The sequence below is a fragment of the Cuculus canorus genome, chromosome 19 (assembly GCF_017976375.1).
Source record: "Cuculus canorus isolate bCucCan1 chromosome 19, bCucCan1.pri, whole genome shotgun sequence".
NCBI lineage: Eukaryota > Metazoa > Chordata > Aves > Cuculiformes > Cuculidae > Cuculus > Cuculus canorus.
This window is the reverse complement of record NC_071419.1, coordinates 4,913,179-4,929,461: the sequence shown is the minus strand read 5'-3', so window position 1 is coordinate 4,929,461 and position 16,283 is coordinate 4,913,179. Positions and strand designations below refer to the sequence as shown.

Below are 16,283 nucleotides of genomic sequence, written 5' to 3'. Positions count from 1 at the left end.
TATGTTTGAGTAGCTCCTCCCAGCTCTGTGTGTTGCAGTAGTGCTGTGCGTGGAGTATTTGATGCATCATCCTTTGAGAAGGGGAAAAGAGAGGAGAAATTCAGCAGCTACCAGCTGCCTAGTGCAGAAATAGATGCTGGCGCTGCCACAGTGGTGTTCTTGGCTCAGCTTGGTATTGTTCTCGTAGCAGAGCTACTCGTGGTAGGGTGGGACGTAGAGTGCTGCTAAGCGGTGGGGGGAAAAAAAGCATGTCTCTGATTTTTCTTAAGCATCCTCAAAGAGCTCAAAACTCATCCGGCTCAAACCAGACTCTGGTCCAGTGGCTCCTATTGAAACATATAAAGGTAAGAGGAGGGAGTGCGGTGCTCCAGGGCTCCTGGTCTTCACCCAGGTGATGTAGTCCAGCAGACTCTGACATGGAGAAGGTTGGGGGGGCTTACTGATCCACGTCATAGTTAGTTTTATGTAGGAGTGCGTCCCTAGGGTGAAACAATGCTTGAGAATTGCAGCAGGTAGAAGTATGTGAGCTGAAATTCTTTGGGTATTGATCAAACAGGCAGAATTTGTTTCACAGGGGATCAAGATTACAAAAGACTTTCAGCTCCTCCTCAGGCAGCTGCGAACTATGGGGAAACCTCTGCCTTGCTCCATCTTCCCTGGTCATCATTTCATTAAGACGAGTCTCCTCCTCCCATCACACATGCATGCCAACCCACAGCTTTCCCTCCCCTCTCTCTGTCGTCGTTGAATGTTTTATGCTAAAGCTTGGAACAAAACCCCAGCTCTAAGCCTCTCTCCTCCACTCCAAAGGCTGGGGTAGCTCAGGCTGACATTGTTTCTGCTCACGTTATCCTCTCCCCATGCTGGGGCACCTCCTGACCAGGACAGCTGGGCCACAGGGCATAGGGTCCCTCCTTCTCCGCTTACATTATGCTTTCAAACTCCCAGGAAGATCCAACGCCCTGAATTGAACACAGCGAGGTTGTCACCATCCCATTGTGATAACAAAAAAGCAAACACAAGAAGCAAGTAATCAATTTTCTCTGTCTATAAATCAAACCTATCCGATTGTTTTCTAACACATGCCCACAGCTGAGAGAGATGCGCCCTGGGGCCAGGAGCAGTGCTCCACCAGGTGATGGTGGCATCTCCCACCCAAGCAGCGGCCTTTGCAGCTCTCCCTGTGCTGTGCCAGGCAGCTCTGGTTCGAACCCTCACATACTCATCTTTTGAAGGACTCCACACGAGCCACGCTTCCTTACACACATTCATTTTAAGCATTTCATCCAAGGGTCACTGTACTTAACCAGCATTGGTTTGGGAGGTGCAACAGCAAAGCAGATGCTTAGAAGGGACACATGGAGAAAACCCCAGAGAAGCAGCAGGTTTTTACCTGGATACAGAGCACCTTCAGCTCCACTTCAACCTTGTCCAGGAGGCAGGAAGCACTGCTGCACCCTCTGCCAGCCCCATCCCATGGGCCAGTCCCCTCCTGGGCGCAGCCAGGCAGAGCTCAGCCTTTGGCAGAGCCTTTCCTGGGGCTCTGCACCCCAGCACAGCTCCCCTGCAGGTCCTACAGCCCCTCCAGAGCCAAACCCAGGCACCAAACTGAACTCTGCTCATTTAGGAGGCAGCTCTTTAATTAACACCTGACTCCCCTCAACAGCCCACCTCCTGCTCCATGATTATGCATTTCCTTAAAGAGATCATGTCCTGGATCAGCGTAGGGCTGGCTTCTGCCTGGCCTGACCCTCTTTGCTCTCTGAGCAATGACTTTGAGCGCCGTGTGCACTCATCCTGCTCAGCCCTGCAGCGGCCACAGCATTTCACCAGAGCATGATATTCCTCCAAAGCCTTGTGGCTCCTCTCGTCCACCCAGTGCGATGCTCCTGACTCAGCTCTCCAGCTCTTTTCTCCTCTCCACAGACTGCGAGTGCTACGGACACTCCAACCGCTGCAGCTACATCGACTTCTTGAACGTGGTGACCTGTGTGAGCTGCAAGCACAACACAAGGGGCCAACACTGCCAGCACTGCCGCCTGGGCTTCTACCGCAACAGCTCGGCGGAGCTGGATGACGAGAATGTATGCATAGGTGAGCGCTCTCGTGACCTCTGGGTGCAGCACTGGGATGTGGGATGGTTCATGCAGAACATTGCTCTGTGGGACAGCTTCAGTTTAGCCCCTCTCTGGGGGGTGGTGTGTCTACCTGCATGCTCCTCAAGCTGTTATGGGCTTTGCAGACCACCAAGGCTTCTCTTCCCTGAAAACAAAGCCCAAATAATATTTTTCCAACTCAATTCAGATGTCTTGCTCTAGCAGGAGCTGCTCAGCTCCAAAGTGGGGTGGTCTTTGCACCTGTGGCTGTTTGCACTGTTGGAGCCTGTCCAGTGCCCTCCCATAGCATGCAGCCAGTCTTTTCCAGAGGCCCAAACACGTCCCTCAAGGGATTAGCAGGCACAAAGCCTCCAGGCAGGACAAACACTAACAGCTCTGTCTTTGGTCAGAATGTAACTGCAACCAGATCGGCTCCCTGCACGACCGCTGCAACGAGACCGGCTACTGTGAATGCAAAGAAGGTGCCACGGGGCCCAAGTGCGACGACTGCTTGCCCAACTACTACTGGAGACAGGGCTGCTACCGTAAGTACCAGCACCATCACGTTCCCCTGAGCTGGAGGGACAGAGGGAGGTATGAGGTGGACCTAGACGTGAGGGGGATCTTTGGCACCACCTACTTGGATGCCCCATGGCTCTCAAGGTGCAGGGTGAGCAGACTCCAACCATTACTCCCCAATCCAAAATGACTTGATAACTTTGTCCCTGATGTTTGCAGCCCCCGCTGTGCTCCTCTGGCCTTGGGGCTGCTCTTGCGCTATGAGGGTTGGAAAATGTAACCCCTAGGATCTTGAGAAGAAAGCCCAAAACTTCTAGTTGCTGCTGCAGTCATGGGGTTTAACATTCAGTTCTGGGCCCCTCGCTCCAAGAAGGATATTGAGGCTCTGGAACATGTGCAGAGAAGAGCAATGAAGCTGGTGAAGGGGCTGGAGAACAAGTCTTATGAGGAGCAGCTGAGAGAACTGGTGGTGTTTAGCCTGGAGAAGAGAAGACTGAGGGACTTTATTGCTCTCTGAAAGGAGGGTGTAGAGAGGAGGGAGCTGGGCTCTTCTCCCAAGTGACAGGGGACAGGACAAGGGGGAATGGCCTCAAGCTGTGTCAGGTGAGGTTTGGGTCGGATATTAGGAAAAAAATCTTTACTGAAAAACTGGACATCAGGAAGGAAATTTTCACAGAAAGGGTCATCAGACATTGGCAGAGGCTGCCCAGGGAGATGTTTGAGTCACCATCCCTGGAGGTGTTTAAAAGACGGGTAGATGCGCTCAGGGACATGGTTTAGTGGCAGACAGGAATGGTTGGACTCTATGATCCAAGAGGTCTTCCAACCTGATGATTCTGTACCCCAGATTAACACCCACGTCCTTCCCTCCCTTCCACCCCGTAGCCAACGTCTGCGACGATGAGCTCCTGCTCTGCCAGAACGGCGGCACGTGCTACCAGAACCAGCGCTGCATTTGCCCTGTGGGCTTCAAGGGGGTCCTGTGCCAGCAATCCAGGTGCGAAGCCGACAAAAAGGACTGTGATGGTGTCCCCAGCACGCACAGCAGCGTCAGTGCCATCCTCCTCGGAGTGCTCGCCCTCCAGCTGTGCGGCTGGGTGGACCTCTGAAGCCGCAGAGCAGGGAGCTCAGCCCAGGCACGTCACCCGAGGGACCTGGGGTGACTAAGGTAATGGGTGGCTCTCCCCACTGTCTCCTCCGCCTTCCTTCACGCTAGGACTTGCACAACGTCTTCTGGTCCACTTTCCAAGCAGAGAGGTATGCAGAAAATCAGGGGCTGACTCCTGCCCACGAACCCATCCTGGCAGCCGCCGGGGTGGCCGCAGCGCAGAGCCGGCTGCCGAGCAGCAGCGTGGGGACTGCACCAGCCGGAGCTGGGGTCATGGTCCCACAGCCCGTGCCGTGGGACCTCCGTGCAGTGACTCTCCTTCCGCACAGGGCAACCTGGGGCCAGGGGGGCCCTGGTGAAATAGTGCCGCGATCCAAGGGATATTTTTTTTATTATTACTTTATTTACTTTGGTATAGGCTGGGGTGTTCTTTTTATTTTTCCTTTTCTTAGTATTCTGTTTCGGAAGAGCCTCTCATGACAACTCCAGAGCCCCATAAAGCAACAGGCAGGGGAAGAGGAAGGAGGGAAGGGGGGAATCTGGTCCATCCTTGCTGCATAGTCCCACGTCCCACCATTGGTCTGGCCGGGCCACACAAATACCATTGCCTACAACTCTAGTTGCTGCATTGATTTTGTATTTTCATCACTGGGATTTGTTTTCTTGCAATTACAGAGGACGCAGGGGCCATTAGGCATTGGTACATGAGGAGTGCAGTGTCTTATCCATACATTTCTGTATAGTGTACGGTTCAAATATCTTTTTTTTTTTTTTTAGTAGAGACTTATTTTTGTTTGGATTAAATGTTATAAAAGAACCACAAGTGAAAGGGACATTTCTCCATGAGCATTTGATTCTGGTGTATCCTCCTCCAGTAAAGCAAGTATCAGTTGCTGCCTGATCACCACGTTTTCCTTTTTGTGTGCACAGTTAATTACAGGTAAAGACTTATTTTTTGATTCTTAATGTCCTCTTGTGTTTTCTGAGTCACTACCAAGGTGCACCACATGGTGAGGGAGAAGGGAGGGAGAGAGAGGTTGCCTCGTCACTGAGAGCTGTTAATTATTTCTCCTAATTACTTTGCTGAACCTAGGTTAGACTACTAACTGTAGACAATGAGCAAAGCCTGAGTGATGTATTAAGCATAAGGCCATTTTAAAATGAGTTTGCAGCAGGAGAAGGCTGGATAGCCCAAGGATGCTTCTCCAGGGGGACCTCATGTCGAACCCCATTGCAGCACCTCATAGAGCTGGTGCCATGATGCACCTTTGCATAAAAGAACTGTTTATATCGAATACCTTTAAGCAGACAGAATCTGGGCCTTCAGTGTAGAGCTCATAGGAATTAGATCAACTCATTTAAGGCTTATAAACATGCCGCTGTTGGGAAGCATTTGCAGTCAAGCCAGGAGAAACCGGAGAGAAGAAATTATGTATCATCTCAGGCAGAACAATGGGAATGTCATGAACACAGAGCTTTAATTTTGTAATGTCTAAAGATTTACCAAACCAGGAGCTGACTGAGTGGAGGATTAGAAGATGGGAGACACCTCCTACCTCCAGCACATTCAGTTCTGGGCTAGTTCTCTTGACAAGGGAGCAACCCCAGCTCTTACCCAGCCTGGTTGCCCCCTGAGCCAGCCCAGGAGACCCACACAATCCAACCTTGAGCCACCAATGGCATTTCTAGGTCTGGTGTCCTTGCCAGAGCGCTAGTCCAAGAGCTTCCCTATCAATATCTTCTCTGTTTCAACACTTGGTCTCTGTGGTCCTGTCCCTACAGCCCATCCTGCTCAGCTGGGGCCTTTGCTGGGAGCAGCCCAAGTTTCAAAAGAGCAGGAGCCTGTAAGATCTTCCAGCCTGACGTTACAGATAGTGCATACGCAGCCAGTGCTCCTGAAATGCAGCCGTCCCCAAGAAGAGGGAGCAATGAACCCGTACTAGGAGAAAGGAGAAGAAAATGGGAACAGAGGTGCAGGATGGTTATTGTCACATCAAAGAGCAACACAAATCTGATGCATGTTTTGAGCAGTATTTAGCACCACAGAGGCAGGTCACGCCGCTTAGTTAATCCACCATAAAATAAACGAGGGTTAAACTCACCCTGCTGAGATGTGCTCTTTGAGGGAGTGGGCTCGCACGATGCCTCCCTTTCCATAATGCAGTCGGTTGTTGTCTGTTGTTATTGACACTCGCTCTTGACTGCAATATATTTAAAATCCTTATACGTTACTGTCCTTAAAAGTAATAGCATAGAACAAACTGTAACAAGATCAAGATCTCTAATGGCACTTCTGGAAGGTGAAGCAACATTCTCCTTTCCCTGCGCTACTGTTTTTCTCTAGAATATTGGATTAAGCAACAGAAAATTTACTACTTCATAAAACCATATCCCAGACAAATTCTGCACCCAGCAGCTCCCCTGCAAACACACTTTTATTGCGATGCAAGCAGGAACGTGCCCAGCAGCACTGAATTCACATGGAAAATAACCTGAGAAGAGCACAACAAAGCTCAGAACAACCCCAGAGAGAAGACTGCTGAAGGTGGTACGCCACTGCACTAGGCCTTTCTAGGTTTGGAGGATTTTCTCTTGGTTGATTGGGTGTTGATTGATTAGTTTGGGGGTCTTGTTTGTTTGTTTTTAAGACAAGACATCACTGGCTTCTGAACTCATCTCATGGTGGTACCTCCCTATGGAACCAGGATACCATTAATGTTCGGTCCTGGACCTTCTTTAACCAAAGCCCAATGAATAGTTCTGTACCATCAATGAGACAGGCAGTTGTGGTTCTAAACCTCCTGCAGCTATGCTAAAGGACACCTGAATAACTCTGAAGATGATGAGTGGGCAACAAAACCAAACCAAAACACAAGTCCACCTTCCACACCACTTATACCATTCTTAGGCTCTTACCAGTCATGTAGAAGCAAAGATCTCTGTGAAATAGTAACTATGAAGGACAAACACGACATGCTTCATCTCGCCAAAGAAAACAAATTGTCTTTAGGCTGAGAGCAAGACCAGAGCCAAAAGAGGCAGTTTCAAATTCCTTCCCGTGCTTTGCCCGCAGACAAGACAGTTCAGCTCATCTTCAAGCTCTGACACAAAGCTAGCCCTGCATGTTGGAGATCAGGAGGGCACTTTGCTTTTCCAAGAGCACTGGAGAACTTGCAAGCACGTAAAACAAACCACTGCAAAACAGGAAAGAAAAAATCCCTCTCAAACAAAAATGTGTTATTTTCAGAAATAATTTAAAGCTTCTGAAAGCTTCAGCCCTGAAGACCCATTAAGTGCAGACATCTGCTAGCACATAGGGGTCTGCACAAATTGACTAGAGCATTATGGAAATAATACAGAGAGAAACCATCATAGCAAGTACCAGCACAACTGAAAATACATCTTCTTTAAGATAGAAACATTCATACATCAGTTAATGCTTCCAAATGGGAGAAGTTGTCCAATGAGCTTGGTGCTTTACTTGTGGAAAGGTTAATCAAAAGGTACTTTTCTTTCCGAGAAAAGCCACTTGCGCTCTTTCAAGAGGCTTTCCTGTGTATCCCGTCGCCAGCATGCAGTTGGCATCATTCATTTGAAAAAGTTTTTAAATTACACTGCTGTCTGCAAAAAAAGTGGCCTCTTCAAACAGTGCAAGTAGAGCTTTTGATTTTTTTTTTCTTGTTTACCTCCTATTCTACTGATTTTAACTATTTAGACCATTGGAAAATCTAAATAACCAAAACCCCTAAAGTAACACATCTACCTGATATGCCAGAATGCTACGGCCAGGCTGAGTCCACAGCCCCAGCTGCAGAGAAGGCAACGGCAGTCTGATTTTATGCGTATTTGCTCATTTGCCAGGTAAAAGGTTAGGCTTACAGTCCCTGTGAGCTGGAGACAGAAGGAGGGTGAGCTGAATTCCATTGGCACTTACCAGGTATGTTATTTGTGATTTTAAAGCTGAGGAAGCAGACATCTCATCTTCAGGAGCGATTCCTAAGGAGCCGTGCGGAGGCTGGAGTAGCAAGAGAACCAACACTTTAGTGGTAATAAAATGAATTGTCTCACCAATCAATTCTGGTCTATAACTGGCTTTCACAAAAAGTCCCAAATGTAAATAAAACAAAGTATAAAGGAGGAGCTGAGCGTTCTTGTTCAGAAATAAGAGCAGAGCTGGATTTTGAAGATATTTGTATCATTATCTTCTCAGCCCTTCTGGCAGGGACTTGGAAAATTTGGCTGCTATCATGCAGAAACTGGCTAAAGCTTGCACTCTGATTTGAGAGGTAGGGTTAAGCTTCAGACTGTCCTAAAGGCTCCTTTGTCATTTTGATTCTCTACGTGTTGTAACGAGTTTAACTGCAGAGTGAAACAGGTGAGGAAAGCCTAAACCCACCCATTTTTGCCACCTACCCACCTTGTCTCCTCACCAGCAGCAATACTGATCTCCAAAAGCTCCATTCTGATCCCTCTTCGTGCTCTTAAAATAAAGAGAGGAGGAAACCGATGGGATTTCTTTGTAGCAAAGGGAGTTCTTGCTTGATGTAACAGTGAAACCTGTCACAAAATTGGTCAGCAGCAGCAGAGTAGCCTGTCAAGCTATCAACCAAGGATTTCTACGTTTCCACAATACCAAATGTAATATGCACTCAAACCACCTTCATTTTCATTTCTAGCACTCTTTGCCTGGGAGTTGGTGGCAAATTAGTGGAAGTCTTAGCAGACAGGTACATATGGCCAGGTGGTCTCCAGTGTCAGTGATATTCAATGTACAAGACTGCTTAGCCTACATTTATTTGCACTAGAGAACAAGGCATTTGGCTCCTTTCCAAGCATCTTAAAAAGACAAGAAAGGAGACTTTATATACGACTTGGGAATGGACCCATCGTGGCAAGAGACTGTATTATATCATTAACATTATAAATTCCATTTACAATACAGCAGTCATTTCATCCATCATTTATTCATGCAGACTAGAGAGAACGTCTTGCATTTTTAGGAGCGTGGTTGTGCTTATCCTTGGTATCGCTACAGTCGCTGGGCTGTGAAGGAACAGCTCAGCTCCGGCTGCTGGCTACTCTGCTCTCCCTTCTATGGGAGAAGAAAAGCCCAGCATTTCACCACAATCCAGCAGCTGCCAAAAAAAAGTCTCTACTCTGAAATAAAAGTACTTTCATGTTGTTTTTTGGAGCTCAGCTGGGATTGGGAATGTTGTTAACCCTCAATCAATACATTTGGTCACTACATGTTCGTTCTTGCTCTGGAAGCCATGCACTGCTCAGTGCTGTCCCGGCATCGCTACAGCCGGCGTGGGGGCTGCTTCCATTTTATGGACTAGCACAAGGAAGAGGCCAAGTGCCTTGCCAGTCTGCACACCTTGTACAACTCAGTCTCCTAGGTCCTGAGCCTTCATCTCTTGGACCCAGCTGCTAATTAGTTCCTGCACTCAGGTTATTTAAGAGACAGCACTGTAAAAACTCGTCCCACCTGTACTACCAGCACTGGAAAGGTGAGTGTAGCCAAGGGACTGGGGAGGAGAGGTTGATGTTTTCATCACACCCCCAGCAGCAAGGCACAGCTCTCGTGGCTTCCATCCACAACCCAGAGGTACCGCCAGCTTTCAGCGTTCCTCAGGTCCATCCACTACCACCACCCCACCAAGGGGTGAACGCCCTCCATGCTCCGCTTCCCAGAGGGAGTTAATGCTCCTGCCAGCAGCTGGTTTTCCTCTGGGTGGTCCCCAGACATCTAGAGGTGCAACAGATAAAGTCAGCTTTAGATAAACCAGCACTCCATAGCTTAGTGCATGTACAACAAAACTAAAGTAACAACTAAAACTTATTAGGTGAGTACCTGTCTGGATATCATCATTATACACGTGGCTCTGGTTTGTTCTCACATCACCAGAATTGAGAGTAATAACATGGGAATACATTACAGCAAACCTTAAAGGTAAAAAGGATAAACAGAATTATATTCCACGTTTACTGGAAAGCTATTTTGTGTACAAAGAATTAGGGAAAAAAACCCCAAACTTTGAACAAGATATAGTCAAACGCTTACAAGAGACTTTCTCTTCTTACCGATATCAAAGACTAATAGCACCAGAGGGAACCGGTTTTGCACTGAGAATTAAGCTGCCAAGCCTGGAAGAAGCGTGGAAGCCTCTGTATAAAAACCTGAATACTGCTTCTTCCAAAGTGTTTTGGCACAGCCTCCAATTAAACTGTTTTACATAAAACTTGTGTTGGATGTTTCTTTACTGATTTGTCTGACTTTTAACACTCATGAGAAGAGAATAAGCACCGCACAGCTTCTCTGGCTGCCACCGGTTCTGAGATATTAAATGAATAAAAGAAGTCGACATTCAGGGCTCATCAATGCTGAGTGCCCATCACTATCGGTGTTTTATAGCACACAATAGAAACAGCAGAGAAGTTATGAAAATTGAAGCTAATCAGTTTATAAAGATTAATATTGAGCGACTGCATGGCTTAGTAATGTTTCCTCAGTATTAATTCAGCATGCTGTCACTCACATACCAATCTGTCAGGAGCAAGGGATTCTCTGCCTTGGGTAAGGAAGGATCTCATGGTCTCAGGTGAGGCATCTCAAACGCTGAGGTGTCCCAGCTCGACGGGAGAGACACTGGGCCAGATGCAGTTCAGGGAGAGCTTAAATCGGGCTTATCCGACGGTGAAAGGTCTGTGCCTCGAGAAGCACCCTTGAGAGGCATCCCAGCTCAAGGGGAGGTCGCTGCCACGCGGCCACACTTGGAGAAGGCTCACTTAGGCCGTCACAATCACAGAATAAAGTGCTTGGCTCACGGTCAAATTACAAACAGCGCAGAAGGTACACATGAGGGCCCTTGTACGCGCCACTTTTCTTTGTTCCTTGAAAAATGAGTCTTGGAAAAGCAGCCCAGTATCCATGTGTTAATTGCACCATGCTCGCTGTGTCACTCAGCTCCTTTGTGGGTCTTCAGAAAACAGACTGGAACTAGAGGAGTTCTTGGCCCGGCTACAGCTCAGGCCTTTATCTCCTTTGGAGCCTGAACCAAAAGACCACTAGTTTAGGTAACGGGTCAAGTGCGTCCATCACAAAGCCTTTGAATGCCCTAAGTAGGAAGAGCAGGCAGGCCAGCACAGCCCCGCCAAGAAGAGTCAAGAGATTTGAAAGACAGCAGTATTTTTGAACACTCCTTTTAACATAAAGGGACACAACACACAGGGCATGGATGCTGTGATGTGGGAGTGACTGAAATGCCCCATTCGGGGCAGTCAGATTGATTCAAGCAGCCTTCCTTCTCACACAAGGCACACAACATCAAGGAAAAGTCACAGCAGTTTTAGAAGAGCATGTTCTCCTGACAAGAGGTGTCCAGGGCGCACTGAAGCGACGGACACTGCAACAAAATGAAGAACTGAAACTAAACAATGCGCATATGCTGATTTAGTTCACAGGCATCTCTCAGCTTCTCCCCCATCATCTGAAAATGCTCTGTGCTATGCAGCACACTGAGCTGGACAGTTGCAGACTAAAAAGCTTCCCAACACACCAAGAACACAGTTGTTGCTAGAAAAACACATTTGCTCTGGGCTTGGATGCAATAAGCACATAAGTCTTCCCAGCAACTACGATTTGAATCACTACCTGTTTTGTACTGAACTGCATCGCATGCAACTCTTTGGCAGGGGGTTAATTCACTGCAGTGAATTCACTAAAGATTATGGCTAAATTTTGGCTAGAAAAGTCCAGCAGCTCATTTGCGTTGGGAAAATCACTGCCGTAATATTCATTAAGCGTAAAGAGACAGCAGGTCAGTGCCTGCTTCATAGCAGGCTGTATTTCACAGACACAGGGCACTGGCAGCCTGGACCACTCACACCACAGCCAGTTAACAACGCAGCAAGGTGCTGCATTCCCAGGCAGAAGCATGCTAGGCTACCTCCATGCAAGAGAGATGCTTCTCCATCTCCATGCAAAAATCCATGCTGCTCAAAAGGAAATGCTGCTCTTCACCTCCTCATGACAGACGTGTACTCCAGAAGAAGAAAGTGATACTTCACAGTGACCCAAAGGCATTTTTAGTAGAAATTATTAGACTTTTATTGTGAAATGTTAGGATGAGAGGAAGGTTTCTTAAAAAGAATCCACTTCTCCTGCTATCCCGGTTTACTCGTTATATATATTGCTCATCAACACAATGGAAAGAATCCAGTAGTAATATGCAGAATGAACTGTTTGGCCTTTTATCTCTGTAGATCTCCAAAAGCTCTCTACAAAGAAACTCGAACATCATTACCAGTAAGTGTTAACTAGATCTTTGACCAAGATGCCACAGTGCAGTTGATTATTCGTCACATGGACTCACTGGGACCAAACAGACATCGTAGGCTTTCATCTGCTGTTTGTGTTGCCACTGCAACAAGAATAGGATTCCAACTGATGAAGCAGCAGCAAGAGCAAAACTCAAGGCACATTTGTATAAACAAAAGCTCTTCTGTTCCTATAAAAACAGGCAGTAAAATGTACAAAAGAAGCAGAATTGTCTCCATTCAACCAATGTATGCATGCCTTCAGTCTTTCCTAAATCACTAGTAGAACATGAGGAAGAATCAATGCTACCACATTTTCAACAGTCACTCTTTGCTATTAAATAAATTAGACTTACTAGTGCAAAGGAAAAAAAAGAAGTCTGGCTTTTTTGATTTTTTGGTTTCTTTTTTTTTTTTTGTGTGTGTAGCGTTGGTGGGTTTTTTCTCTGCTCTGATTCTTCATAAATAAATGACATCCCTAAGAAATCACCGTTTGCACAAAGAAACAAGAATCTATGCATTTGCCAAATTAAATCTTAAAATAATTTTGTATACTGTACAAATATACATTACACATTAAACATTTACAAGCTTAACTTCCTAGATGACAGAATTCACTGCTCTTCCAAGCAATGCAGCTACCCAACTTTCCTTTTCCACAGCTCAAATCTATCAACTGTCAGGTATAAAGTCCCCTTCACGTTAGGGACAGGGTGGGAAGATGGTGGGATCTACTGATAGCAGTGCTATCAATGGAAGGGAGTTTCAGCTGTGCTAAACAGTTTAAAATACAGTCCTTGCTAGAAAGAAATCTGGAAATAGATTTTCAGTAATCAGCCAATATTGAAGTCAGTGAGAAGTCTTTCTTCTCTTGGCACTGTTTGAGTCTGTGTTCTGTGGAGATTCCTCTGATGCTCTCCTCATTACAACACCATATTCTTTGTTTCGCTTACTGGTATTAGTTTGACCTCCTTCACTGTGGGCTTCTGAATTGCTTTTTGATACAGGAACTCTCCAGTCACTCTCACGCCGAGCTGCATGAGGCGATGTGGAAGGCATATTGCATTGTCTCACTGTTTGCTGGGGCTTCTTAGAAGTTTCTGTTCTGGACGGCTGGTCCCTGGCAGCTGAGGACACATTGAGTCCTTGCTGTGATGTTGATCCTGGATTGCTGTGGGTTGACCGACTGCTGTCTTTGGAGGCCTGCTCCTTCCCCTTGGTTTCAGTTCTACTAGCCATACTTGCCAGCCTTGGATCACGTGGTTTCTCTTGATCGGTTAGCGCTGCAGCCTCTCTAGGTGTGGAGACGCTGCCTCTCCTGGAGTCCGCAGCCCTCTGGACCTGCTGGGGCCCTCGGCCTCCCTCAGGTGCTGCATGGCCAGAGCCAGGAGCGAGTTCCCGCAGGCTGCTGGCCTCCCTTGGATTTTCAAGCTCACCTTTCTTGCTACTGCAAGAAGCAGTGGGTAACAAAGATTTCTTTGCCTCTGGTTTGGGTGGAGGCTGTACCACAGCCTTGAGCTTCAAAATCTTATCAGCATCTTTCCTGTAGCTTCTTTCTGATGTCCTGATAATCGCACCTCTTTTATGAGCATCCTGGATCAACTCATACCAGTCTTTATTTTCCTTTAAAAGAAAAAATACACCCACCACCAAAAAGAAGAAACAGTTATCATAAAGAAATCAACACGAATGGACAGAGGTGTCAGAGGATGCACGACTCCTTTAATCAAGGTACCTGACTTAACTGTCATGGAAACTATCGTTAAGTGCCTTCTGGAACGGAGGAATCTTATGTTTCACTTGCAAAACAGCAATAGGCACTCTGGCTGCTGTAACACAGGGAAGGTACTTTCACCATCAGTGAGCTACTACTTAAAATGACAATTTCTATATTCGTGAAGGCCAGAAGAGTTCTCACACACTAGAGTGAAACAGAAGCGAAGCTTTAATGCCCTCTAGTGGTGCAGCAAACACCCCACCCTTTCCAAGGGAATAAAAACCTAAAAACCAGGCACTGTAAGACATTACATCTATTTAAGGGCATTCCCAACACATCCAGTGGACCTCTGTACTCCCTCCAGTATGTAGTTCTGTTTCAAAAACACCTGTTTGAAAGAGCATCCTCAGAAACCACGTGATTACATGAAGTAGTATCAAAAAGAATAAAGTTTTGGGGAAGTTTGGTTTTCCAATATCATTTTCCTTGCTCAAGTATCCAGTAACAACTACAATAGCTGGAGCAACAGTATGGATCAAGCAGGAAACTATCACTGCCATCATCCTAACTCACCAGTAGCGAGAAGATATACTTGAATTGTAAAAGACTGTGTTACAATTTAGTTACTGCGAGCAACTTCTAACTTCCCTTCTTGGAAGCAAGAAAAACAGTTGTGGTTGGGGTTTTTTTTAAAGCTTTCATAAAAAGTCAGAGCCAAAGCTTTCAGAGAACTCGTCAGAGGCCTAGACTGCACTAATTTAGCAATACACTGGCAAAGGGTCCCCTTTCACAGACAGGAGCAGTTCGAGGATGGTTTTCACTCCTCCAACCTTGATCTGACCTAAAACAGAGGATCACAGAAGATCATTTGATTAACACTGTACCGACCTTGAGTGTTTTCAGTCTTCCAAGGATGAAGAGGCTGAATCTGGCTCGGGTAATTGTAACATTCAAGCGCTGAATACTTGCCAGAAACCTAGGTGACAAGACAAAACTAAGCTCCTAAAAGTACTTCTTCCAAGAGGCTTAAGCGTTACAAGAAAAAGATATCTCCATTTCACTGAAATTGAGTGTAAGGGAAGCAGTTACAGAGAAGGCAGCAGTTTATGACCCATTTCCAAATCCTCCTGCAGCAGCCCTGCCTTACACGAAGGGCTTTGTGTTAAGCACATTTTCTTTCTCTCTGCTCAGTGTTGGGTTTGTGTAGCAAGGTTTTGGTAGCTCAGGGTTCCATAGGGGTGGCTTCTGGGAGAAGCTGATAGAAGCCAGGGCCAGCTGGCTCCAGGATGGACCTGCCTCTGGCCAAGGCCAAGCCAATCTGCAATGGTGACACCTCTGTGATTAAAGATTCACCCCTGCCTTACTTCGACCTATGAGTTTTGCCTTCATTTCTTCAACTTTCCTCCCAACAGGGCTCAGAAAGGGGAGGGGTGAGTAAGCAGCTACATGTTTCTTATGTTGCCCACTGGGGCTGGCAGCTGCCTGGCTTTGTTGCCAGCTGGGGCTCAAAACCATGACAACCACTGACACCTTGCAGGGAATTCCAATTCTTTCCAGCTCTTGCTGTTGATGTTTTCCTGCTTAGAGCAAATCTTCTCTTAATGCAAACCACCGCTTCCTTAAACGTTCCTCGAAGTATAGAAGACAACCAACTCACTTCACCTATCAAGACTTTAAGCTCCTTTTTGACTTGGACTGAAACATTTGGCATGATTAATGGGAAAATTTTCTACTGAAATACTGCACACTAGACAAATATTTTATTTTAAAGGTGACCTGCACTGGAAGCATGTGAAGGAAGACTTTTGCTTTGTCATGCTTCAAGAGTGAAAAGTATACACTTGCAGAAGAAAACCTGTATTTGTACTATGAAAATTGGCAAATCTTATTTTTGTGGGATCACAAACCAAGGTACTGAACCCTGAACAAACAGATGCTTCACATATTCTTAAAGGTTGATTTCTACTAGGGCTTATTGATCAAAACTCAAAAAAAAGTTTGTGAAACTAATAACTATTTCTTCTCCAAGAAGGTTAGAGAACACTAAGTGACACTAGAGAACTAGAGAGCACTTGAGAGTAAGTCCTTAAACAACTTGGTTTGAACGGCTCCAACACTAATGCTTGCTACCGTGGTCATGGAAGAGACCTGCTCACCCACAAATTCACAATCCCTGCAGTAAAGACTGCAAAAGCCTCAGAGCCATCCTAGAAAATCTGGGCAGTACAGGAAAAAGAGACAAAAAGCAGACCAGAAGAGTGGATCCAGCAGCATAGATGGCTCTCCTGAGTCTTGGAAGGGGAAAAAAAAGCGATCTTCAAAGAATACTAAATATTCCTAACAGCTTTCAAAACTGAAAGAGGAGAAGAGGAAGGGGAAATATTTTGTCATTTCTTGGGAAGTTTTCCTCCATTTATTTTTCACTTTCAGGACAAATTTAATGCTGGACCAGCAACCTTGGAGACCAAAATAATTTGTGCAGGTACAAGATCATCGGGATAGCTTGCATCACCCTTACCATCAC

At 46.4% G+C, this 16,283-nt stretch overlaps 2 protein-coding genes across 8 annotated transcripts in view; one reads left to right on the top strand and one right to left on the bottom strand.

Annotated features, from left to right (window-relative positions):
- Positions 1 to 6,646, top strand: part of NTNG2 (netrin G2) — a 52,969-nt gene extending 46,323 nt beyond the window's left edge. For 4 of the 5 annotated variants that reach the window (XM_054084555.1, XM_054084557.1, XM_054084556.1 and 1 more), the window contains 4 exons: positions 270 to 344; positions 1,927 to 2,094; positions 2,507 to 2,641; positions 3,501 to 6,646. In XM_054084555.1, coding sequence (XP_053940530.1) covers positions 270 to 344; positions 1,927 to 2,094; positions 2,507 to 2,641; positions 3,501 to 3,724 — 602 coding nt within the window. In that variant the 3' untranslated portion in view covers positions 3,725 to 6,646. The remainder of the gene's footprint in view (positions 1 to 269; positions 345 to 1,926; positions 2,095 to 2,506; positions 2,642 to 3,500) is intronic. The other variant, XM_054084558.1, reaches the window with a different exon arrangement.
- Positions 6,647 to 11,746: 5,100 nt separating this feature from the next.
- Positions 11,747 to 16,283, bottom strand: part of SETX (senataxin) — a 28,796-nt gene continuing 24,259 nt past the window's right edge. For 2 of the 3 annotated variants that reach the window (XM_054084551.1, XM_054084550.1), the window contains exons 25-26: positions 14,648 to 14,735; positions 11,747 to 13,665 (exon numbers count right to left, since the gene is read on the bottom strand). In XM_054084551.1, the coding sequence (XP_053940526.1) occupies positions 12,892 to 13,665; positions 14,648 to 14,735 (862 nt within the window). In that variant the 3' untranslated portion in view covers positions 11,747 to 12,891. The remainder of the gene's footprint in view (positions 13,666 to 14,647; positions 14,736 to 16,283) is intronic. The other variant, XM_054084552.1, reaches the window with a different exon arrangement.